We start from the raw sequence: 26,280 nt of genomic DNA, 5'->3' as shown, positions 1-26,280 counted from the left end.
GGTATAAAACTGGCTACAGTAGAAGTGGTCATGATCCCCAAAGACTGGCCTGCTGTCAAAGGATCAAAAAAGGGATCCGTGTACCTGAACAAAGTAGCTGCAGTGAAGATAACTAAATTGCAGCAGTGGCTGTAAAATTCACCTTTAGAAAGTAAGAAGGGGGTTTGCGACTAAAAATCTTTCAGTCTTTTGTAAAGCCCTTAAAATTCTCTAGTCTAGATGCCTTCTATGCCCACTGTGAGAGGAAATGGTCCTAATTTCACATTTCTCTCTATTTTCCTGCTGGTCCACCCGTTGGCAGCTCTCCTCTCCCTGTGTGCAGCACGTTCATCCACTGCTGGTGAAAGGCTGTGATTATGGATGGTTTATGTTGCACTAACCTCTGCAGCACTCACAGGATGCTCCCTCCTGCCACACCACCCTCACTGCATCCCCCTCACAAACAGCACTGCCAGCTGGAGAGGAGCACAGCACAAGATGGGCAGAGGAGCGACTGCAGAACCATTCCCATTTTACTCTCATTGTACACTGGTACAATGCTTAATGCTCCTGTTCTGCAGCACAATCCCTCCAACACCACCCTACCACCACCTGTGCCTTCCCCATGGACTGCACTCAGAGAACCTAACTCTGTCCTTAAGGGTTGCATGGACAGCAATTAAAAATAAAAGACCCGTGACAATTTTTAACAGATCCACCAGAGAATTCTGGATGACCAAAGCTCATAATCCCATGTGAGAACTGAAAAATTACTTCTCACAGGACTGAGTTTTCCTAATTTTCTTCTAAGAATGCAAAACTGTAAAGATTTTAAGATTGCAAAAATCTTCCTTGTGCAATAACAGATGCACAAACCGGATGCAGCTCTTGTCCTCAAACTACGTACAAACAACTGGAATACATGCATAGACTCAAAGGGTTGTTCTCACTTTATTTAACATAAGCATTTCTCCAAAACTGCATAAACTGAAGTTTCCTTTGAAAACTGCCTAAGAAGAGCATTATGCAGAAAAGCCAGGAAGTAGGAACAGTACTTGGGGAAACGCAGGAAGCATGGAAATTACTAAGGGGAACACAAATTTCAGACAAACAAACAAATGAGCAGAAGGAAACTATAAAAGTCTGTACCAGTGAAGGGAGACACTTTTCAGATAACTCAAGTGCCAGATGACTGAGACTGGGGATGTGTGGAAGAATTGCACTTAATTTTTCAAGGCTTTTAACTGGAAAATTTCGTAGACTCTATTATATGCACTGTTCTCTTTGTAATTACTCCACTTACTTCTACCATTAATAATGTGCATAAATCTGCTGTTTGTCATGTTCATAAACACTTAATAAACGTCCTCTGAAGGAAGGAAATCACACTGCTTGAAAATCCACTAACTTGGAGAGAGAAGGGGGAAAAAGAAGCTATTCTTAGCATATACACATCACCCCTAGTCCTCTGACATATCAGCAGTGGTTCAACCAGAGGTGACATAAGAGTAAATGCATATGGCATCTGCCTGGGAAGGTATTTGAATAAACACAGATGTGCCCTGACAGCTACTTGAAACCTAAATGCTTTCCAAGCTTGAAATCCCACTGGTGGCTAATCTGTCAATAGCCAAGATTACTGTATATCTAGAAAGACATTCACCCACCACCAAGAAAGGGTTATATTTGGTTTAGATGATATTAGGCACCCTGCACTTGTGTTGCTGTACAACAAGTTCCTGGACAAGGAGTGAGGAAAGTTTACAGACAGCAATGAGAGTGGATGTTAACTTTCATTTAAATGCAACAGCTTTAGCTGTTCAGAATGCTTTTACTGAAAGAGGACAAGATACTGTTTTTACATCTCATCCAAATGGCAAGCAATTGGTATATCTGCAACAGCAAAAAAAACAAAATGAGAAAGCAATGTTTTATTTAAAGTTATTGCCTTCAGTATTTAATGTAAAAATCAGCTACCTACCGGAGTGTCTCAATGTAAACGAAATGAAGTGCAGGGAGAAGTGCAAATCTATACATAAAACCCATCAACCTTTCCTCACCTGATCTTCTTCTCCACCCCCTTCCTCATCGTATTTCAGGATGTTGTCCCTCACATCATCCTCAGGATCAATCAAGAGCTGCTTTGCCTGACGCTCTTTATCACGGCGTTTCATCCATACCACGAACATCAAAACTAGAACTGGAACAAAGAAACAGAAGAGACAAAACCACATCTTGATTCTGAAATATAGCCATAGAAAACTGTAGAAATTTAATGTCAAGATTTAAAAAAGAAAAAATAACAGAAAGAAAAAAGCAATGAAGTTGGATTTGACTGTTCTGGATAAGGTACAGGATTTTTTAAATTAAAAATCTGGCAAAAGGCAGCTTAAGCACGAGATGTTTAAACTCACATCACTACAGAAAATTTGGTTAGGAAATCTATTACATATTCAAGGTTGTAAGTAACAAGTCCATTCCACATCTGCAAAATAAACTTGTCATCAATTAAGAAAGACTATGCTTCATAAACCACTATATTCAGAAAGAAATCTCTCCTTCAATAAGACTCTGTTAGTTTCATACCTAGCATTTAGAAAGTATCAAGAAAGTAAATGCACTGCGTGCTTGTATAGAATCATGTGCTCCACCAGGCTCAATTTTTTTCATTTTTATTACTCCTTTCCATAATTTTCTATGTTCTAGATGGGTGCATAGTGTACTATGACCAGGCTAATCTCTCCCTTGTGCTCCACCACCATAGGCAATCAGTTAACTCTAATGTGTAGGAGAGCTAGTATCTAATTTACTACACTGGACAGACATGTCCTCATGATTTTTAGTCATTTCCCTTACTCAATGCACTTCACACAAAATGAAATACTGGCACAGCTTCATGTAGTACTTCAACAGACACACCACTGCAACATCTGCCTTTCTTGTCAGGTTTAACGTGAAGGGCTGTGATGCGTTACTTTCCAACAGTAATTCCTGCTTGCATTTATCTGAAGCACAGCAGTAGTAACATCAGAGCACTCCTTAGAAGCACTGTTACCCGCTATGGGTGGCACCAAATCACACAATACTCACAGCACAAGAGAGATTAGATGCCTGGGGACTAATCACATCTCCAACCTGGCTAGTCACTGATGTAACCTTACAAGTATCCATGGGTATTAATGAAAAAATCTCTTTCACAAACCCACTGCAGGACTTGACTGCCAAACAGGTGCTAGCTGTACTTGTCCAACTCCAAATACTGTACTGTCAGAAGTTTTCATACTTGTCCAAAACACTGAACCATGCAGCAATAATTCCTGGACCTGAGCCTTTAATAACTCCCCAGTCTTTGTTAAGATACCTGATACTAAAACGTAATATTGTACTTGCAAAGCAAGAGTAAAGGAGTCAGAATTCAGAGAGCAATCTACTCACTGAGCAAGATGATGATACAAAGCAGAATTGCAATGATGGCACCAGTGCCCAGCCCTGCACCAACAATCCGGTCAACATCAGTGCAGTCTCCATTTAAGTCACACTGGCAGACTTTCACCTTCAGCAAGGAAGTGCTGGATGCATGTGGATTTCCAGAATCTGTAATTACTATGGGCACATCGTAGATCCCAGCCTCCAGGAACCGGATTCTTAAGGAGAGCTGGGCGTGGTCACCTGTGTGTGAAAATAAGGCCCTGGTTAGAAAGTAATATATTGCTTACATAGGATTAAAATAGTGCTGGCAAAAACAGCTCATGTTTGAGCTCAGCATTAACTTCTTGCTCAAACTGCAATGTGACACTCAGAGTAGCAGACTTCCTGACTGCTCTGACCACTTTTTCTTTCTTAAAATTTCTAGTTCTCTGGGGAACTTACACTAAGGTGATTTCTTGTTCATATTAACCAAATTCATGTATGTTGCAAAATAATACCAAGGAGAAGACATCTGCAAAAGTTTCTTTTAAACTATGAAGATTTCCATAAAGTTAATTACCACTGATTCGAACAATGGTCCAATTCCTCTTAATACTGGCAGGTGTGTCAGGCAGCTCAAAGGCAAAGGGGCCTGCATTTGGATCAATGTCAGGGTCTACAGCAGTGATGTTAATAGCATTAGGCTGCAGTGTTTCACAAGTTGTGGCTTCTTTTGGATGCACTTGGGGGGCATTATCATTAATGTCCAGCAGGTATATCTGAAGTGTGCCAGTTCCACTCATCGGGGGTATTCCTAAGAGAAAAATTAATAGCATTAAGCCTGTTTCCAGTTGCAAAGGTATTTAAATGAAGTTGCACCAACACTCTTTTTACCTCGTAAATATGTTTACCTCAGTTTTGGGATTTCGTCTTTTACAAAACCAATCTAACACTGTCACTGCTCCTAGTAATTCTTATGTAGTCTGTTCTCAGAAAAATGGCCCTACTCAGCACAATTCAGCAAATAACTGCAGATCCATAGATCAGGGACTCATCCACTTCTCTGACCAGACAGACAGTTAATCTCCAGAGATGGTCCACATCAAAGGCTTCAAAGAAGAAGGTGCAAAATTGAGATAGTTTGTCCTCTGGACAAATTATTTCCTAACTTTGAAGGCTTAAGACCACCCTTCATCATAAATGTGCTATTTAAATTCTTTCTAATACTGACTTTCAGCATGCCATTTCTAGACATTCCTGCTATCCACATTGACTGTGTGATGCTTCCATAAACCTTGCTGTAATCACACACTGATGTGATCTTTTGGCACTGAAATTTTCAGTATAACTACCAATGGTCCGCTTTCCACCTCCCATAATCTTCCAGTTCCATTTATATTTTTTTTCTCCAGAACAGAGCCAAAGTATAGAAACAATTGATCTAGCTTCCAGTTCAGAAAATTTTACCACATCTTCTTTCCAAGGCAAATAGCCCCAGTGTTTCAGTTTTCCCTTCTAATGTGAGAATGTTCCTAACTGTGCCTGTCCATCTTTCTGCTATCAGCTATGAACAGTGCAGCACTCCAGCTGAAATCAAAGGACTCATTTCTGAGCAGTGTTAATTGTCACTAACAAACTGACAAAAAAAAAGATACTTTTCCCTCTGCACTGCTGCAGCCTGAATGTGGGAAAATACAAAGCCCCTCCAATGACACATTACTCCCCATAAAGCACACTCATGCTGTGCATTCACTCAACCTACCACACTCCCATGCAGGGTTTTTTTCAATTTTCTGTCACTCAACTTATTTAACCAAGACAGTCTTTTTCTACAAAGTCAGAGAATTATTTTTTCAGCCATTTCCCAAATAGCTGGGAAATTATACACAGTCTGATACTAATACAGATTTCCAATGGGATGTATTCTAAGCATATCTTGTTTTCTGCCCTAGTAAAACTGAATGCCATTCAATCACAAAGAAGAAAAGCTTTCTGAAAAAAATACACAGTATTGATACATACCATTATCAGAAGCAAGAAACGTTGCATTATACATATTGTTTTGCACATATATTGACTCTCTATCCAAAACAGCTGTAGTAGTTATTTGTCCATTAACAGGGTCAATTTTCAGCCAGTTTGCAGGATCTGAAAGTTTTGAGTACCTGCGTATTTAATCACAAGTTATTTATCTGCCAACAAAAATATTGACAACAAAGACAGTATTAGTATTTTAATTTGTATTCTGAACACGTTTTTGGAATTTGAAGATAGAATTTTACAAATTTCCATTTATCAAGCCCTGTCAGTAAATTTCTTGTAAATATGTATTAAAACCAGTCCTGGATTTCTATTCTTGAAGTGCCTTGTCCTGTAAGTTATCATGTAACTGGAGGAAACAACATAATTACCGTAAACTATATAACATTAATACTCAGACTCAATTAAAATATTCAGTCAGGATCCTTCTTGGTTTTTCTACACCTACAGAGCTATTCACACTATTTTCATCTTGTCAGAGTGCTGAGAGCAGGAGACAGGTAAAAATGGAGTGTTAGTTGCACTAACTCACATTGTTCTAGCACTTCAATATCACTCCATTCTCAGAGGCCCTGGTTTTGCTGCATGTTTCTTATCCTAATTTGAAAGAGAAGTTGCTTTCAAAACCATTCCTCTATCTAATAAATTTTCCCTTTGACAGTAATCAAGTGCAAGCTGTCTTAGTATTGAAGTCCTCATGCTGTTATTTCTAAGATGGTTCTGTCCAGAAATGAGCTAAGTATCACAAACAGCTAACCAAAAATCAAGAGAAAATAAAATCACGATAATCTTGATTTTGGAAGGAAAGACAAAGTTCTGGAGTTTCTTCTATGTGAGCTTAAAAAAAAAAAAAAAAGCTGCATAAGGTGTGTCCTGACCCATGGGCAGTCATAGCCTCAGCTCTGCACATAATGACCATGTCTTATATGAGGCATGCTCCTGTAGCAAAGTTTTAGATATAAGAAAAATTATAATTAAATTATGATCACAGCTATCAGTACAAAAGTTCATAGACAGGTAACAACACCATTTTGCGTTGATGGAGAAAAAATTAAAATAAAACCCTTCAGATTTCATCAACAATCTCATTTTACTGGTGAATTTTAATTGCAAACGATCTTCACAGAAGCATGCATCTGCTCTGACTGAATTTGTTGGGATAGAACATATACTATACCAGAGATGCATAACTGCATTCTCTCTTCATGAAATGGGACTCAGGATGAGAAGATGACCCAGTTTACACACCTATGAACACTGGTCAGTTCACCTTCTCTACCGCCAAAAATCCCTGCACAAAAGCCACAGGATGTGCTGGGACAGCTGTGTGCTGCAGTAAATGCAATCATTCACATGCCATCTCTCTGCTCCCCACCCAGATACTGCAAAATGCTTTAGAGACCTTAGGGACGTCTGCTGCATGTAGCGATCCGGGTCCTGCGCGGTGAAGGTCGTCAGCATGCTGCCAGCCATCAGCCCCTCCTCCTGACGCACCAGCTTGGGGTTTGGGACAAAGTACGGGCTCTCATTCACATCAATGACCGTGATGGACACGGTTGCTGTTGACTGAGGAGGATGCTGGATCCCCTTAGCCAAAGGCACTTGATTTTCCGCAGCCACGGTAAGCACAAACATCCTGTTGGTCTCGAAGTCAATAGACTGGGGAGAGCAAAGAGCAGGAAGTGTTGATGTCTGCTCACAGTAGCAATGGACACACAATAACATTTTACATGTAAAGCATGTTTTTGAAGATTACTTTGTACTGCTTTTCTCAAAAATGAGCACAGAGTCTGAAGAGAGTGCGATATCATCACCTCAACACAAGCCCATGTGCTGGGGTTTTGCTTAGCAGCAACAGCAGCAGTTTTGAAGTCAGAAGACCTAGAAACCTTGTCATTCCTGGATTTAACCTACTCTGGTACTGCCATTAGAGACAAATGAGGAAACAAATCGTTTAACCACAGAATGATGAAGCTCCCAGCTTTGTGCCAGGCACTCACATGTGCCTCCCGATGATCTCTCCTGGGGACAGAAAGCTGCCTCTTTCTGTTAGAAGGACAAAAGTTTCCTTCAAACAAATCCATGGCTATAGCTATTCCCATAGATCAGAGATTCTCATGCCCTCAACATCTCACTAGAAAGACTCTTGGTTATCTCAGCCAGCCTCATTTCTGATATACCTACAGCTTCCACCTTCCCAGTGAAGACAACCTTCAGTTTGGAGATTTCCCTCACTGAGCCAGAAGTCCAATCAAAGGAGAAGTAAAAACAGTGAAAATCTAGAGTCCCTCTGTCACGCTGCACAGGGTTGAGGCATTCCTGGAGACAGGATCTGCCTTTGTACTATGCACTGTACTACTCACCCAGATCCCAGACTGGAACAAAACCCTGTACCTTACTGGGGCAGCTGGCATGTGACAGTATGATGTAAGTGACAAGAGACAATTTAATCTTCATTACAGGTTGACAGATCAACTCATTGCACTGCCAATAAAAACTGTAGGCAGGTTTCCAACTCTTCCCATGTCTGGGCACTTAAAGGAGTGCTAAAAAGTACAGACACTCACATAATTCTTCCTGGAAGACTGCAATGCAACAATTAGTACCTCTGGGGAAGAGCAGTTATAAACCAGAGACAGTTCTTAAAAAAACACAGCGTGAATTACTATTAATGCTCTATGTAGGTTGTCTCTTTCTGTCATCTAGATACTGGAAGGGTTAATATAAAACAAAATGAAATGAAACAAAATGAAATTAAACAAAACAAAAAAAAAAAAAAAAAAAGAAAAAGTGAATTTTTTAATTTCCAAATGGGATTGCTGGCATCGCACGTTTGACTTTCAAATGGAACCAGAGCAGGCCAAACTCAGAGATGAGACATTTATCAGAGGATCATGAGGAAAGGTGGCTACTGCCTAGCAGGTTTAATTATAGAACCCCATTGTTATTATCACTTGAAGTAAGTCATCCCTCAACACAGAGCTGTGTTGGCTGGAGAATGAAGATAGACAGGTTATTCCATAAAAGGTATTTAAATGAGGTTTTAAAAATAGCCAGGCTTTAAATGTCTCTTGTAGAAGTGCCCTCCCACCTATCATTTTTTCCTCTCTGATTGTGCTTTGACTACCTATATCTGTTCCTTAATGGAACATCTTGACATAAAATGTGCAGACTACTAATTGTAAAATGTGTATGACTACTAATTGAGGAGGTAAGAACTTGTTCTTTAGACTAGCAAAAAATACTAAGCAGACACTTTTTTACAGAGCGATTTCTAACTTTCAGCAAATAAAGATTCAAGATTTGTAATTTCTAATAACCTAGCCTGATTTTTAAAACAGAGCAGGTAGAATACTACTGATAGCATAAGCAAGGTAACATTTGAAGAGACAGATTTCTAGATTCCACAAAAAGGGAGCATCCATTTTATTCCAGATTCATGCTGGCCTCAGGAATTCGCATTTCCCCCCGCTCAGTGTTTCCCCCCACTTCCTCCACCCCTGCTGAACTCCCAGGAGGGCAAGCACGCCTGACCTTGACGACAGTGACGAGCCCATCGTTGCTGCTGGGGTCGGTGAGGATGGTGAAGTGCCCCGCCGGGTCCCCGCCCGTCAGCCGGTACATGGCGTTCCACGCCGGCGTGTGCGGCTGGTCCTTGTCTGTCACCGTCAGGTTGGCCACGATCACATCCATCCTGTTCTCCGGCACTTCCCCGTAGAACTGCAAAAACCACAACGCTTCACCTCATCTGGAGGAGCGTGCAAGAGCCACACCAGCCTGAACACCCATCCAAGCAGGGCAGCCCATCGCTCTTCCCTGGAGCTCTGACAGTTTATCTAAGGAAGTTTACCTGAGCCCACCCAGAGAACCAATGGCTTGATTCCCTCGTCAGCTTTTGCCCTTTGTATGTATGGGATATATATTCTGCATGCCTGTCAGTATGGTATTTAATAGGTAATAAATATTTACTGTCTGTGCATACAATGAGAGAAACAGAGAAGGGTTACAAATATGCACACCCTTCAGTACCTCCTATGCTGTACTTACAGTCATGGCAGTGAACTCTGGAGGATTGTCATTGACATCTGTCACAGCGATGACAGCAGTTGCTGTGTTCGAAAGACCATATGTTGGGTTTCCTTCCATGTCCGTAGCTTGAATTATTAATGTATATTGTTGTACTTTCTAAAACACAAAGTGACAACATAAGTTTTAGACAAAACTAACGTTACCCTAGGACAGCAGGTGTTCCCAAAATTGCACTCTGCTAAGCGATGAAGCCTATCACACAGTGCATTTGAGTTAGCATCACCCAAAATGACAGGAGCAAAGTTTGTACCACAGGAACACAGCAGCACGCTGCTTATACTGAACTACTGTTTGACTTTCTTCAAAGACCATCAAGGTAAGGACAGGCTGACTGCTTCCTACTCTAATAAATCAAACCACTTTAGACAGTTAACGCATGATCACAGGTTTAATAATGCTTTTCAAATGGCGAAAAGAGAACCGGAGTGCAATTTATACTAAAACAGGGAAAGTCCTCAAAAGCATTTGAGAGCACTGAGCCAAGGTAGGTTTGCTGGCCAAACGGCCACAACTGCCAAGGTTTTGTTTCAGCCAAGCCCAAGTATAAAACTGCTGCTGCAACTTCTTGTGATCTCTATGGAAACCAAAGATGTCAGGGCCAACAGAGACGAGTAAGGGCACTGGAGAAAGGGGGAGGGAAGCACCAAACGGGCTATTTCCATAAATGTTAAACTCCCTGGCTGAGCAGGGCAGGCATGGGCCCCTCTCCCCCCACTGCTGCTAACAGCCCTTGAGCTGGGCACTCGCTCCCCCTCACTGCTGGAGTGGGGCCAGGGTCCCTGAGACCAGAAACGCCTGCAGGAGACCTGACCTCAGCCTGGTGAGCTGGTTAAAACAACATCCACAAGGCTTATTAAAAAAGAAAAAAAATAAAAATCATAAAGATGTTTTCTGCACAGAATTGCCGAAAAGTTTATTTTAACTCATTGCTCTCAAATACTGTGAACGTTCCTTCATTTATGAGTTCATCGTCCTTCCCTGGAGAGAAGTGCTACTATTCAGTTCTTCCAAAAGAAAGAACACAAACATAAGGAGCTGCTATTCACAAATGGTTTACTAACACTGGCAAAATAAAAATATTTCAAGAAGAGCCTATTTTTATGTTCTGGGTTCTTTTCCCACTTGGTACTTTATTTTCTTTGTCTAGAGAGTGGGGTATATGACAGATTACTTCTCATGGAAACGATTTATAAAATCATGAAATATACTGGAATGGACCCATCAGGATCAGAGAATTCAACTCCTGGCCCTATGCAGGACACCCCTAGAATCACACTATTTACAAAAAAGGAATTACAAGTATTGATACAAAAAATGAGCACAGATAATTCCACTGATAGCACTTAGCTTTCTTTCAAACTTTGGCCAGACAGTACGACAGACAGGAGAGGTTTAACAGTTTGCACATTTCCAAGCAGCAACTATGAGTCACTGAATAGAAAGTTTTTAAAATAAGCTATGTGGATCTTTATCTCCCACTGAAGATAATGATTTATGCTTCTGCCCTTTTTCACACAGAAACCCTTACAAGACACCCCAAATGTGTACTGCTATATATGCATCCCACAATTCTTTAAAAAAGCAAGACTAGTATTAAGTCTATAGCAATGCAGTATATATGTCTAATAATGCATATATATATATATATATATATATATATTCTGGCTTGGAAAATATCCTTTCAAACTGACCTTCAAAAGACTTTAAACATCCTAAAGGCTTCCTTCATGACACCAATAAGTGTAGCAGTCATGAGGGAATCAAAGAAATGCTTTTACCACTTTCATCCAGGCAAAAAATAATAGTTTACTTACTGTGAAGCAATAAAATCTAAAGCAGTATTGAAGCAAATCACACTGCCATATGATTCTATGTTATTGAAACAGCAGGTGCTTCTGATTCATCTGGGTCTTAACACATTGATCCCAAGAAGCAAATTTCATTAAGGAAACTCCATTATTATTACACAGAGACTCAGCTTCCTTGCAATTGTCTTACTTAATTCCAACAGAATGGGCACACTGAAAACTTCCCCAGAAAGTGCCCCAAAAGACAGCATATCAGTGTTTTTGTTTAGTTCCTTGTTATTTTTCTCTCTTCCCAGCGCTCACATAAAGCAGATCAACTGCTGAGAGTGAAATTTCAGAAATCAACAAGCACACAACTTTCCAAGCATGGAGAAAATTGGGGGAGGTGAAAGAGGGTCTCCTCTTTGTACTGTGGTTTGAGAAGCAGCCAGGAATAAGCAGTGGAGCATGTGCCAGCAGCCTGCACAGAGACTTAGCAGCAACACGTCCAAAAGCGAACTGGCAGCTTGGAGAAAGAACGCAGACCTCATCAGTTCACATCTTTCCACTTCAACACAGCCCAAATAAAAGAGCACTTCACTGAATTAGCCTCACGTGAGGCAGGAATGTCACTGTGTAAATTTAAGTGCCCTGCCTGGCTTCTTCAGCACCTCCAGCAGTAAGGCAGATGTTTTAATGCTGAAGTGAATTCCACAGCAATAACGGAAGAAATAAGAGCAGCTGGATCTCATGAAGCAGCATCTTTTGAGATAACAAATGAAAGATTTCTTCTGCCTTAAGCTGAGTTTCCTTACCTAAGCAAATCTCCTCCTGTGCATGTTAGCACAGATAATGCATTGTGCATGCTAATCTAAAATACCAGCAGATGAGGAATGCTATCAGAGGAACCACTTTTTTTTTTTTAATGCCTACAACACTTATGCTCCCATAAAAAATGTGTCACATTATTTAAGAATTTAAAATTCTGTCTAGTACTTTATGACTTTAATTAGAGCTTTATAAAGGGAGGTGTAGAAAAGAGTGAAAAGGCAGAAGCAGGCAGACCAGCTGGGGTATATGGACCACAAGGCACTCCCCAGCCCACTGTCAGAAGATGATTCAGCTATGGCCCTTTAGACTCCCAGACATTTTAATTTGATTGACTTCCAAAAATGACTCAGGAAATGGAGGAAGCAAAGCTTGGGAAGGAAACCATTTTATCTCATATTAATCTAATTTAATATTTGAATGATTTAATGTTAATCATTAATATCTAACAAGTTCAAGAAATGTTTATATATACCCATTTGGGTATTAGCAGAGTGATCCATCAGGAAAACTGATGGTGAATGACAAGGCTTTTCCAACTGTTAATGTGGGGGTCTAAGTTCCACAGGCAGCTGGTTTCTTCCAGCTAAATCCCTCCAGTATAGCTAGTCACCAAGTGATAAAACCTCAAGAATTATTGCTATGTCCTTCTGAAAGTTCATCTGTCAAAGATGACCAGGGGATTTTAAAAACAAGGGCAAAGCTGCCCATCATTCTTTTAATTTAATAGGGCAATACTGTAAAGTTCAGGGTTTTCCTTTGCTCAAATCCCTTCTCTTCAAAACCAACTTAAACAGAATGAATGTTAATAAAACCTCAAAAATTAATTGCAATATCTAACAGTCTGTTTAGCTTTTCAAATCTTCTGATTGCCCCTTTCAGACTGAAATGCATCAGAATATTAATAACAAATGCAGAACTTCAGAAAGCATTTTTATTCTCTATTTTAAATAATTATAAACAAGCAGCTAAAAGATGAACATCAAATCTGTACTTTGGATCTAATGAGCTAAAATGAGGTTAGTAATACAGAAGTTGAAATAAGATTTATTCAAAAGAGATTTGTTTAGATTTTATAGCTTGTTTATAAAATAATGCTTATCACTTGTGAAGTTTTCAAGTGGTTTAAAAGCACAGTTAGTGTCACATCTTTGGAACTGGGAGGGAAATATTTTTATTCCCAGCCTCACAGATGGGTGCATCAGAGCAGAGGATTTGGCACACTCCTTCTCCAATGGTGGGCACAGTGAAGAACTAGACAGGATGGACCTTGCTCAGCATGTAGCAGTGAATTACTGACAGATTATTTCTTTTACCATTACAATTATTACATTGCTTGCCTTTAGTGTGTACCTGTTTCTTAAAAGCAAACAAGTTTATGGGACAAGATCTCTTCCACGACCCCAAGATTAGCTACATGTATGGAATATGTAGGTCCAATTTTCATCCCTAATGTAATTTTCTCTCCTCTTGAGTTTTTGTACTTGGGGACTAGGATAATGACCAGTGTCAACAGGGTGAAGAAAGGGAGTAAGTTAAGATTGAAGAGGGGGAGAAATATTTCACAGCATCATGAAATTGTCTGGACTAGAAGTGACTCTAAAGATCCTCTAGTTGCAAACACCCAGCCCTGGGCAGGGACACCTCCAACTACACCAGGTTGCTCAGAATGCCACCCAACCTGGCCTTGAACACTTCCAGGGATGGGGCATTCACAACTTCTCTGGGCAACTTGCTCCCATGTCTCACCACCCTCACCGTAAAGAATTTCTTCTTTTTATCTGATCTAAATGTACCTGCTTTCAGTTTATAGTCATCATCTCTATAAGCCCTTATTAAAAACCCCTCTCTAGGCTCTCACAAAGGCCCCATTTAGGTACTAGAAGGCAGCAATAAGGTCTCCCCTCTTCTCCAGGCTAAACAGTCCCAGCCCTCTCAGCCTATCTTCATAGGAGAGGTGCTCCAACCTTCTGATGATCTTCACATCCCTCCACTGGACTTGCTCCAGGCAGAGAACCCCAATTCTGGATCCAGCACTCCAGGTGGGGTCTCACAGGAGCAGAAGAGAGGAGAATTACCTCCCCTGACCTGCTGGCCATGCAGCCCTGGGTCTGAGTGCCTGCAGGTGCACACTGCCAGCTCTTGTCCAGCCTCTCACCCACCCACACCCTGCACCCTGCCTCTTCCCTAAGTGCAGCCAGCCCGTGGCATTAAGACCTGCCATACCTCTCTGTCAAGCCCAGCTGCTACAGTGATAATGTCACCAGTTTCATTGTTGATTGTAAACATGTTTGGAGAGGGGCTGCTCGGGGCCTGGGACAAGATCCTGTATCTCAGCATCCCATTCTGGGCGTTGGGATCATCAGCATCGATGGCAGTAACAGTCATCACGTAGGTTCCTAGCAGCAGGATAAATAATTGATGTTATATAAACAGTTTACACTCAGATTATACAAGATCACTTTACATGCAGTGGTCAAAGCACATATTTCTTTTGGTAAAATCTGCACATTCCTTCTTTACTTAAAACAAACTGGCTAAACTCAAAGACTCACCAACAGAGTAATTAAAATACATAAGAGGAGATAAAAATACTCTGTGTTTATAAAAGGCTAGATTTGCTTATAACTGAGGAAGCTACATAAACAATGGAATCCTACAGTTCTGCCACAAATAACATTTCTGTAACAAGAGAACATCTCATGTTTAGATACTTATGTTATTAATTGGGCCAAAGGAAATATACTTATTGTTCAAAATTGGTGGACATACTGATAGTGACTGAAAATCAATACAAATAATACTCTTTCAAAAGTCTTTGAGATAGATCTCAAATGCCAAGTAAACAATGCAAAGTTAGAAAACACATTTCTGGTGCTAACCTTTCATTTTGCACTTCTGACAAATTAAGAAAGTGGTTTCAGCCATAGTGCAAACTTTAGTCTGAGCTGATTAGAATTTTAATGAGATCTGAACAACACTTAGGTTTTCTCAAGAATTCAAATGACACAGATTTCAAATCCCAGTATCTGTAAAGCCTCTGGGAATCAGAACTAGAACTGGATCTAGTGACGTTTAGGAAGTCTCTTATACCCTGACCTGTCAACTAAATGAACATCAATGTCTATAATTAAAAAAAATGTAAGAACTGTGACGTTATAATTAGCATTTTGAAAATCACGAACCAAAAGTCATATTCTTAAAGTGTCCCCTGGTTTTAGTTCATGTACATAGCAGTTTTTGTCTTTTGGAAATGAATACCAGCATGCTAAAAAGTGCATTAAAAACAGGGTGAAATAAGAAAATAAAATCTAAGATTTTGCTCATCACACTGAAAACACCTTTCAAAGTATTACAAGGTCTGAAGGCAAGCCCTTCATCACACCTTCAAAATGACACTGAAAATGTGATACCTTCAAAGTAATACCTCTTCCTCCCAAAAGCCCATGTATTACCTGGCTTTGATCCCTCAGGGACTGTCCCATTCCAAACCTGGTGTAAGAATTCAGGTCTATTGTCATTCATGTCAATGACATTAATAACAATGTCAATAGGATTTTCCACCTGGTTTCCATTTACATCCACGGCGTGTGCTCTCAGCTGCAAAAATCATTTAAAGTATTAGAATTTGCACAATGTACAGGTGCAAATAGATTTAATAATAGTGGCAGGAAGTTTCAGGCCAGACATTTTTTGTTCAGTGCTTTTTGTTATCTGCCATTACTCCTTCATACTGGCCTTTCAAATTTCCAAGTTGCTTATGGAACTGATGTTCAGACTTCCAAACTATTCTAAGTTGCAGACTTCCTTCTTTGATTTGATGAAAATTGTTTTAGATCATGTAATTTTGATTACTACTAGTGCCTACTACTACAAAGAATTCTGGTTTCCATAATGACTATTAGAAAATATTCTCTAAAAATACGCAGATTTAAAAGTAAATCTGTGTATTTAGACCAGAGTGTGGCCATTGCTAGGGAGAAGAGCAACTTTCTGCTGCAGCAGGACTGCTGATGCCCATCATATACATATACACACACTTATGGCTACAAAACTATTAGAAAGCAGCAAGATGGCATTATTAACTCACCACTCTGGAAATGACTCATATAAATGCAAATTCCTAAGTCAGTAAATCCTGAATTGCCAATGTCAAATGCTCAGTTAAAATCCTATGGATGTCAGAGCTGTTGCTTGAGAGAACCTTTCACCCACACCTTTCCCCCAGACACCTCCCTGCTGTGTCCTCTGCTTGGGAGCAGCACTCAAAGGGCTTCCCCAGAGCACAAGACAAGGAGTGTTTTAATCCACAGCATGCTGGAAAACTCCCTCCAGGAGCTGGATGATTTCAGCAAGGTTTCCCAAAAGCAGAGTAAACTCTAGGTCATAGCCTGTTCTCCCCCTCTTCCTTTAAACTTTCCTTTTCCACTGCTACTGGAATCTGTGGTCTACTTCGTCAATTTCTTTAGAGCAAAGCATATAATTTTCATAAGCTGACAGGCCTAATTTACAATTCTATTAAAATGCTTAGATTTGTCCCTAAAATAAAAATTGGTACGTTATTCTTCCCATCCATTTCTCAAATCACAGCTGCTGCAATTCTAATGGCAGTCACATCCTAATTTAAGTTGCTGAATTAAAAATAAACTTTTGGAAAGTATACAATTCAGTGGAGACTGTGATCAATGGCCTGTACTTGAAATATAAGCCACAGTATCCATATCTCAATCTTTTAAAATTACTTTATCTAAATACATTTAATCACTGTTTACGTATGTTAATGTATTTAAGCTGCTTAAATATAGTAAGAGTTAGCCTTATTAAGTGCAATAAATACAAATCTGCTACAAACTCTTCAAATCATATCTCATACAAAACTAAATGCTGGCTGCTCAAGTCATGTTTGAAGCAGATGTTCGTCTTCAATTTGATAATCTGATTTATGGTAAATTAAACTCTTACATGAAAAGAAGCAATCTGCTCCCGGTCTAGAGGCTTTGTCACAGACAGCTGTCCTGAGATGGGGTTGATGATGAAGATGCCTGTTGGAGGCTGGTCTGCTCCTGGGCCAGTCACACTGTACCGCAGAGAAAGGCTTTTATCACGATCAGACCTAATCTGTGTGTCAAAAGAGATGAAGTCCACATTAGCTACAAACAAGCCCAGGATGGGACTGCTGCTGAGACAAGTATCAGCTCTATTTATTTTCTCCTTGCTCTTTAAGCTGTATTTGCAAAAAAAAATTATTCTGGAATGGTACAGAGTTAATGTAAAATCTGAAGTTTTCAACAGCACTCTGTTAGAAACTGGTCAAAGGATATTCAGAAATGTAAAATTATCCCTGTTTGTTTCTCAGAATAAAAATGATTTGTGTTAAACAAAAACAAGCAAATACTTTTACCTTAAGCAGAATTGTTTAGATCTTAGAGAAAACATACACTATCATAAAATTATACATGAAATTGAAAGTCTGTTTTGTGTTTTTCCCCTTCTCCTATACCTTCCCAGCCCAAAGCTACAGGCTCTCTTCCATTACAGGCCAACTCTTTAGGAACTCGCCACTTTTGCTTAAAGACTGGACTTGTTTCATCTTCCAAGGAAACAACTGAAGGGCAGTGCATCTGTGAGGAGCAGCTGAATCACCAGCACACACACAGAACAGAGAGAAACTGTGTCCTATCAACTTGGGCTAATGTTCTGCCAAGAGCCAACAAATTGATCATGACCAGCCAGTGCCGTGGTTGGAAGCCAGCCCAGAAGAGGTGCTTGGCTCCTTGTGGTGGCCACTTCTGGGCAGCAGAGTCCTGTGGAACAGCTGCTGTCCTCACCCCATCAGATCCCATTTCCTTTGGTGCACTCTGCTTCCTGCTCACTCCCACACTATTTCCCAGGCAGAGAACTCCTGTGCAGCAGACTGGATAACCCCTTAACACACTTACCACCCCAAGCAAGGTCATTTTCCACCAGTACAGATGCATAGGAACAAGCTAAACCCCAGGGAATTAGGTGCATCCCAGCATGCAACACAGAGGTCACAACAAGAAACCAGCCCCAAAGACTCTGATAAATGTCTGGATGATGAACAAGACATCACTTACACAAAGTCTCTTCAAGGGCTCTCTGAGGGACACTGAAACCACACTTCTATTAACTTCCTTACCCTAACTAATTCCTGAGGAAAAGGTCCTTTGGAATTTTCTGGTAGGTTGATTGGAGGAATAACCCAGTCTCTCTTCTGCCTCTTCAGAGGGCTGCTGTGCTTGTATTGTTGCCATGGAAATATGATTTCTTCAATTTTCCTTTGGTCCTTTCCCAGGTACAATATAAAATTAAGCACATGTTAGAAGGAGAATTACTAGCAGACATTCTAAAGTAACTCAGGTACAATTACATAATTGACTGAAAGGCTGTAGTTCCTGTGTTCATTGAACTGTTTTATTTGCATTCACAGTGCAGTTTGAAAATAACCAGTATCATTTACAACGGCGCTGCAAAATTGTAAGAACTTATTTTCCTTACCCAACTAGGAAGAGAAAGGGGATTATAAACCATTTATAACATGGCACTACTGTGTAAAAACTATCTGGCACTCTCTGAGAAGGAGTTAATATTTTGCAGAATTTAATAGTATGCCTTTATATATTTCTCATTAGCTAGAGTTTCAGTTCAGGTAATGTGCTACTGTACACTAAATTTAGATCTGGGTGTGCTATAATGTAATTTGAGTTCCAAGAGAAGTTTAATACATACTGGTAAGGAATGTCTCAAATATTTATGACCCTATTAAATCCCATAGAATTAATGCTGTAATTATTTTAAACCTATGTCAGCCATGATGGATGCAGTAGATGACCCACTTTACACACTGGGCATTAATCTCTGCTGGGTGTCAACATTCCCTTCCTATTCCCTTCTATATCTGCATCATTTCATCCTTTGGATGACAGCACTCACAGCTAGCTTGCTTAAGGTTGGGAAACAGGGTGACAAAAACATTTTCCAAATCTTTTAAAAGAAGGACTTTTTTTTATCTAAATGACTATGTCACACAGAATGAAGAGATGCCCAACTGAAGGCCAGATTCTACTACTCTACATTCTATTGATGGGAAGTACAGCTGAATAGTGTCTTTGGAATAAACAGGGCATGCTCTGGCACATCTAAGCATCTGCTCTTTTACTATGCTTCCATGAACAAAATGACAGTATTTCCACAGTTAAAAACATGCCTTAGCAGATTTAACACAATCACCAAGTAAGCAAACAAATAACTGAGGATTACACAGCAGTGGTCTCCAGAGTGTTCTCTGGAAAAATGTGTTGCATAACCACATTACCTATTTTAACATTATGCTTAAATCTTTAATGTGTACCTATTACAGGTATGTTAATCTATGAATAAATTGTGTTCTTTATCTGTAAACTAAGCACTTCTCCTACACTAAGGAGAAGGCAAGAAACAGCAGGCAACAGGTAATATAACAGAAAAACATAGACAACCTAATAGGCTTTTCTAAAGCAAACACATTGCTAATTGCATATTGCTATGTCTGATTTTTGTTACAGTACATGGTTTATCCTATGGCAGCTTCCAGCAGAGGGAGACTATCTTCCTTACCAAGTAGTGCTGGAATCATGAATAATTTACAATCTCCAATTTGATTATGACGGGACAAGACAAAGCCAATATTCCCTGCCAGAAGTGCTTTCTGACTTACTGCTGGAAATCTACAGCTCCCATCTAATAAATGTGACTGATGCATTCTATCACAGATTTGTTTATTTTGTGGTTATATTTAACCACTTGAATAAATACTATAATACCTTCAAGCAATTTAAAATAAAGAAATGGCTGTGTGAGACTTAAATTCAGGTATAAATCTCAAGCTATACAAACAAAAAGCTCAAACACAAAGGATCCTATATAAGTTAAATAGGCATGTCTTTCCATGCCTTAGCAAAACTACAGAATAAAAGACTATTGAAGTTACTTTTAAAGCTCCAGCTTTGCATGCACTAGGTGTCCAATAATAAGCTGGTTCATGAAGTGCATGACAGGCAAAATGAAACCCCTATTTTTAGGCTCTCTTTGTGGAGATACATTTATACAGGCTGCATTTAGCTCGTTTTACCTTTTCTGAGGCCCCTGTGAAGGCTGGTTCAGGGGTTAGCTTCACCCTCATTTGCCATTCTTGCTGGGTTTCCTTGTCTTGAGCAGACACGACAAACTCCGTGGGCTCTGCTGAAAGCTGAAAGCTTCTCTCTGCATAGACCACACCATCTTCACCTACTCTGAAATCTTCTGGCTCACTGCTACCAAAGTGTATTTTTTTGTTTCCATCACAGCTTCGAAACCCCACTGTAAAACAGACATAAAATGACAAACAAAGAAAAAAAATTGAAAAAGCAGCCACCTTGAATTCACTGTGACATCAAATGCATGAAAAACAAATTCAAAAGCAGAGACACTTAACTTGTTGCTGCTGTTATCACATGCATTTATGAGTTAGGACTTTGACTTTACCAGTCAGTCCAGGCCATATAACAATGAAATTCCTCTGTGGACTGCCAGGCAGAGATTTTAACCCCTCCTACAAATTTACCCCACCACCAGCAAGAAAACCATCTCCTTCCATGCCCTAAGGTACATTTCACTTGGTTGCCAGTTGATGGCTGAGGGGATTTGCACCTCAAGCTTTGCAAAGATCCCATCAAGCTGATTCACTGACAACACAAAAAATTTTGCTATGCTGCAATCATAACTGCAAACACAACTGTGCTTCCACCACCTTCTGTGCCAATGGGGGTAAGGTAGAAACCCTGAAACATGTTAAAAATGTTAAATTCTGGGCACACATCAGCCTGTGATTCAGCTGTGCCATCTCAGGAAGATTATTTATGAGCTCCAGGACTGAGTTTCCTTACTGAGCCAGTAAATATCTCACAGAGAAAACCTAAGTTAAAGACCTTGAGTTTTTGTATCTGTTTGGTTGTTTTTTGGTTTTCTTTTTGGTTGCTTTTTTTAAATTTTTTTTTTTTAAAAAGCTATATTATGTGCCACACATGCCCCTTTATCTACTTAGGAATTTCCTACTCTTGTTGAATTCCCTCCCTCCTTCCTTTTGTTGTGTCTGAAAGACACACACTGGAACAAGAAGTCACTAAAACCAAATGTAGAGATAATGATGTGTTGTGCACAAAACAGAACTGGTAACAAGTTACTGCCTTCTCTACCCAATTCTTTTCACCACCACTTGTCTTCTGGGTTACTCAAATAATAGTAAGTAAAAAAATGAAAGTGTACTTTTATAACCAATGATTGCTCTTTAATGCTTCCAAAGCATTATGAAATATTTTGATTGTATGGGCAATAGAAGTGCAAAATACCATTATGAAGGTTGTGTTGAAGTCCACATAGTGAAGATGAAATGAGGCTTTATGCCTCATTTCAGTTATTGCACTTTTTATATTGTGCTAAACCATGCACAAACTATTTAGCTTCAAAACCTAAAGGTCCCTCTCAAGAAAAATCACTACTAAATGTCATGCATCATATGCTTTCTTCTGTAATGCACTACTTTCAGGAAGGTACTAAGACGAATACTTTTTTGTAGTTGAACTTTAAGGATCAGGCTGATGTTTAGATGACAGACTAAATTTCTTTTCTTATTGCACCCTTTCAGTTATCCAGAATCCATTTGCCCTCTCCTGACAAAAAAGACTGTATTTTAAAAGGGTCCATCAGACAGAAAAAGGAGACAAAGCACAGCACTACTCTAAATATATGATACAGCATCAAACTTCTGAATTTTAATCTTGCTGAACTGGGCAGTGATACTGCTCTTCCCAGGTAGATCTCAGAGTCTGAAGTCCCGTGAAAGGCGAGCCTCATCCTGGAGAGAAGAGCATGCCATGCCCACAAAGCACTTAGCCCTGACAGAAGAAGCCTCACCAGCAGGGCTGCTCCTGTGATCCTCCTTGGAGAGCTTGACTCTGCTCTTCCTCATAAGCAGAGAGAGTACCTTTCTAAAATTCTCAATAAACAGCCTCTCGTGTAAGTCTTCACCTATTTAAGCAATCCCTGTGGTTCCTCAAATCCATCCTACCTGCTTTATCAGGTACAATGACTTCCTTCCCTATAATCTACAGGCTATAGATCTGTAGAATTTGAAGAAGATGACAGATTCTCTGGTTTGCTGTTCACACAGGAGGAGAAAACTGACAGGCAGGAGGTCCAGTTCCCAGATGTTAACCACCCCACTGACCTCCTGCTTTTTCCAACATGAGCCTTGCAGCTCACTGCAGCACTCAGGTGAAATGCAGCAGCCAAATGAGAACATGCAAGACTCTAAGCCAAGAATATGAAACTACTACTTAAAGCAACTGCTCCAGTATGTAGAAATACTTACTGCAGTCCTAATTCTGTAATTCTGATTGGCCCACCTTCAGAGCTGGGTAGACTGTGTTGCCCAGCACAAAAATAAAAAGATGTCCAAGAAGAGCTTACTCCAAAGTCACTACATTTAATGGTGTGAGAATTGAATGACTGGACTATTAAACAGTGCTATTTGTACTTGGTTACAGAGGCACGGGTGACCCAGACCCCAAACATGGAGGAAGCTGGGCATCCTTGAAATGCCACCATTGTTCACAAACAAACCTCTCAGAAACAGTTCACATAAGTAAAAAAAAAAAAAAAAAAACAACAAAAAAAACACCAAAACAACAAAAAAAACAAAAAAACACCAGCCAGTAACATAAGCCATAGCTCTGTGCCTCTGCTAACCTCTCATCTCAGCTACAACTGCTCTCAAAATCTGCTTTTCAAAAAAGTGTCTTGACCAAAAGAACAAACAGCAAAGCCAGCTCTACCTCTGGCTCTTCTCAGACTTACTTCTGAAAAGTACAAGAGTGGGAAAGAGAATGAAGATTAATCTAAACTTTGATCATTACTGTTCCTCAAAAACCTGAAAGCTAAAATGAATATTTGCCATTATGGTCCAAAAGACCAAGATATCACAACAATATTTTATAAAAAAATATTTCCCAACTATCACACAGTAACAAGAATATATTCATTCAAATTCATAAAGAAGATTTCTTCCTCCCCATCTCCTTACATACAGACTCCAGCAGCACAAAAATAAAACAAAAAAACCCACCCTGCTAGCCACTTCATTGATATTCTTCCCCTGGGCGACTGTATATTATGAAATTCAATGAAAATCCCTTGCTCTGACAGTATCCTGGTAAAAACATATAAAATTGTCAATGTGAGACTTATTCTCCCTTTGCAAGGAGCACACATTAACGAATTACAGTCAAGTATAACCATCTATAATTAAATTCCCTTGACAGAGTACAGGTTGTGCAGTAGCTACTCTCCCCCCAACCACATGGTTATCAGTCTTGTAAATTCAATTTAGATCACTTTGCTTCATTTTTCAGTGTTCAACTAGTATGAACAAAGAGTGATTTCTGACAGTAGGCTTTTAGGCAAAGGCTGTTTTTTGCAAAAATGCTACAGGAAATATTTTTTTACTGTGAATAATGACTGCTTATGCAACCATGTTCTTTTCTAAAAACCACAGGAAAACGAGGCATGATTTCCACAAGTTACTTTATGTTGACAGATCAATCACAATTTTTTTTTTTCCACTTAGAAGAAGGTTAACTAGATATACTCTGTATAATCTTAGTCACTTTATAGGCAATAGAAAAAGTAACCAAGTATCTGATTTTACTGCTTTTTAATAATACTCTGTACAAATGATCAGACAAGAGTATCATAATCCATAAAAATAACTCGTGGATTTTTAAGTATTTTTGAGTATCCTGTGCATCTTCTGAAAGTATCTGCTTTCCAGAAGTATATTATTTGAAAGCCTGGGAAGTATTCAATCAAACTCAAAGACAACTGTTTCAGTTTTAAAGAGAATACTTTTAGTCATATCAAAGCAGAAATATGCAACATGGGAATAAAAGCACTCGGTTCACAGGCTCAAAATAAGGCTGTGCACAAGGATTTATAAAAGTAGGGTCTTTAAACATAAGAAAAGTTCTTTTTAGTATTAACATATTATTATTGTTATTAAATATTATACCCTAAGACAAAAGACCATTAATATCATAGTTTGCATCTTTTTTTGTCTTAAAACCAAGGTAAGTATATTCTAATCAATAAAGAATAAAAGAAGACCTCTGAGACTACAACATTGTAAAATGAAAGTCTACAGCTCCATGGTACTAAAGGAAGCTTTCAGTTTAACACTCTTGCATGGAACCAATTACAACGTATGCATACATGTGTAGTGCACAAAACATTAAGAACTAGACATGCAAATTCATTTAAAGTGCACTAGAGATCACCACCACTCATACTCAGGTCTAATGAGATGAATGATTCATAGTATCTATAAAAAACTCAAGCTACTCATGTTGGTTTGCGCTCTGACAACATGCTTCTACTCTTTTTGTTCTAGGCAAATAATATCAGAATTACTCGATACAAATAAGGACTGAGCAAAAAAACTGATGTTAAAAATACAGCCCATGGTACAATATTTCATGAACATATTGTATTCATGTGCAACACAGAATATTAATACAGAACTTTCATTACTTGTTTTGATCGTGAGACTGAGTTCGCCATCTGGATTTTCTGCACTGAGAAAATATTCAATTCACAACTAGATAAAATCCACATGCATAAAAGCACACTAGTGTGCTTCCTTCTGTAAATTTGCTGGAACACTACTCCTCTTGAATGCTCTTCTTAATGCCTAAGCATCAACCTCAAGGCAAAGGCTCACTTAGTAGACACCATGGAAAACTGCAACAAATGCCAAGTGCTAACAACACATGTACTTTAGCTACACAGTTAAGAGTGTGCATCATAAAACAGAAAACCTACAGTTATTTAATACACTTGAGATCATTTTGCAGCAGACAAAATAAACAGAACAAGAAAGTATCTCAGGTACAACTACCTACTAGATACCATTTTTACCTTTGACAGATCGAGAAACTGCATGGAAACATTTTGCTTGAACTGTCTAGCCAACTGCATGCTTAATATCTGAACACTCTCCAAGAACACTGTATTTAACAAGGCTACTTCTCAGAGAGAGAAACAGGAGAAAACTACATGAGAAACCCCATATAATGCCCCTGCCCCCCCCCCCCTTACTTTATAAATTAGTAATTTATTCATAGTGGTTACTTCTGTAAGATGATCTGTTAGTCCTACTGACACAGTGCACATGCTCATATTTCAGTTCATGCCTTGTTAGAGTGGCATGTGTAATGCCCATGAGACATCCTTTACTATAATTATAGATGACCTTCAAAAGAACTGGATTTTTGACATCCTGGCGAACCATTATAATCACAAAGAACTAAAGTACATTCTAACTTGCCTTTTCCATCACTACCCTTAAATTTGGTCTGATTTTAATTTTGGTCTGAACTTCCTGAAACCAGCTTGAAATAGTATTAAATATTATTTAATATTTGATTTTCTGATGGGTTGTCTACATCAGCCAGAAAAATGTTTGCATTTGTAAACTGAGAAAATTAGCTCTGGAAATTACTGAGTCAAAATAAATATGAAATATATTATTTCAGGTTACTTTAGGCAATGGCATTTCCCTACCTGTATTGTAATTCCATTTGTCATTATATCCTTTAGAGATATTTCCATAAACCAGTGTTGTTTCTAAAAGGTTCTTCTAGTCTTTTTTCTAATTCCTTTTTCTTCTCTTTTATATTTATGACCTGTAGTTTATCCCATATGCCAGACCATCCAAAAATCTCAAAGTCCTACTTATTTTCAGCCTTGCTGGAGTAACCAAGCTGTGACTCTTGAAAAGAAAGCTGGCTGTCAAAAGAAAGCTACTTACCAAAGCCTGCTAATTCAATAACTGCTTTTGAAAACCTGTGCCTTGTGTTGAGCACTGTGTTCTGCCACCCCAGCCCACTTGGAATAGAGGGCTGCTTCAGCAGGTCATGCAAGCCCAACTGGAGTTTTGCCACTTACCAAGGGCCAAATATGGCCATTTGCTTCTAAATCCTATTTACACTTGTCCTCAACATCTTTACAACCTGGTCCCATGGGTAAGCCTGGTTATGAAGCTCTCAAGCAGTGAACA

General features: G+C 39.3%; 1 protein-coding gene across 1 annotated transcript in view; it reads right to left on the bottom strand.

Annotated features, from left to right (window-relative positions):
- CDH2 (cadherin 2) overlaps positions 1-26,280 on the bottom strand; it is a 113,297-nt gene that overhangs the window by 17,382 nt on the left and 69,635 nt on the right. Inside the window, exons 3-14 of the mRNA XM_056485110.1 lie at positions 20,263-20,489; positions 18,292-18,438; positions 17,094-17,249; positions 15,587-15,731; positions 14,358-14,530; positions 9,475-9,612; positions 8,962-9,147; positions 6,830-7,086; positions 5,410-5,552; positions 3,968-4,201; positions 3,415-3,648; positions 2,040-2,179 (exon numbers count right to left, since the gene is read on the bottom strand). Coding sequence (XP_056341085.1) covers positions 2,040-2,179; positions 3,415-3,648; positions 3,968-4,201; positions 5,410-5,552; positions 6,830-7,086; positions 8,962-9,147; positions 9,475-9,612; positions 14,358-14,530; positions 15,587-15,731; positions 17,094-17,249; positions 18,292-18,438; positions 20,263-20,489 — 2,180 coding nt within the window. The remainder of the gene's footprint in view (positions 1-2,039; positions 2,180-3,414; positions 3,649-3,967; positions 4,202-5,409; positions 5,553-6,829; positions 7,087-8,961; positions 9,148-9,474; positions 9,613-14,357; positions 14,531-15,586; positions 15,732-17,093; positions 17,250-18,291; positions 18,439-20,262; positions 20,490-26,280) is intronic.

This window comes from Oenanthe melanoleuca, chromosome 2 (genome assembly GCF_029582105.1).
Source record: "Oenanthe melanoleuca isolate GR-GAL-2019-014 chromosome 2, OMel1.0, whole genome shotgun sequence".
NCBI lineage: Eukaryota > Metazoa > Chordata > Aves > Passeriformes > Muscicapidae > Oenanthe > Oenanthe melanoleuca.
The sequence above is the reverse complement of the archived record's forward strand: the minus strand, read 5'-3'. Positions and strand labels throughout refer to the sequence as shown.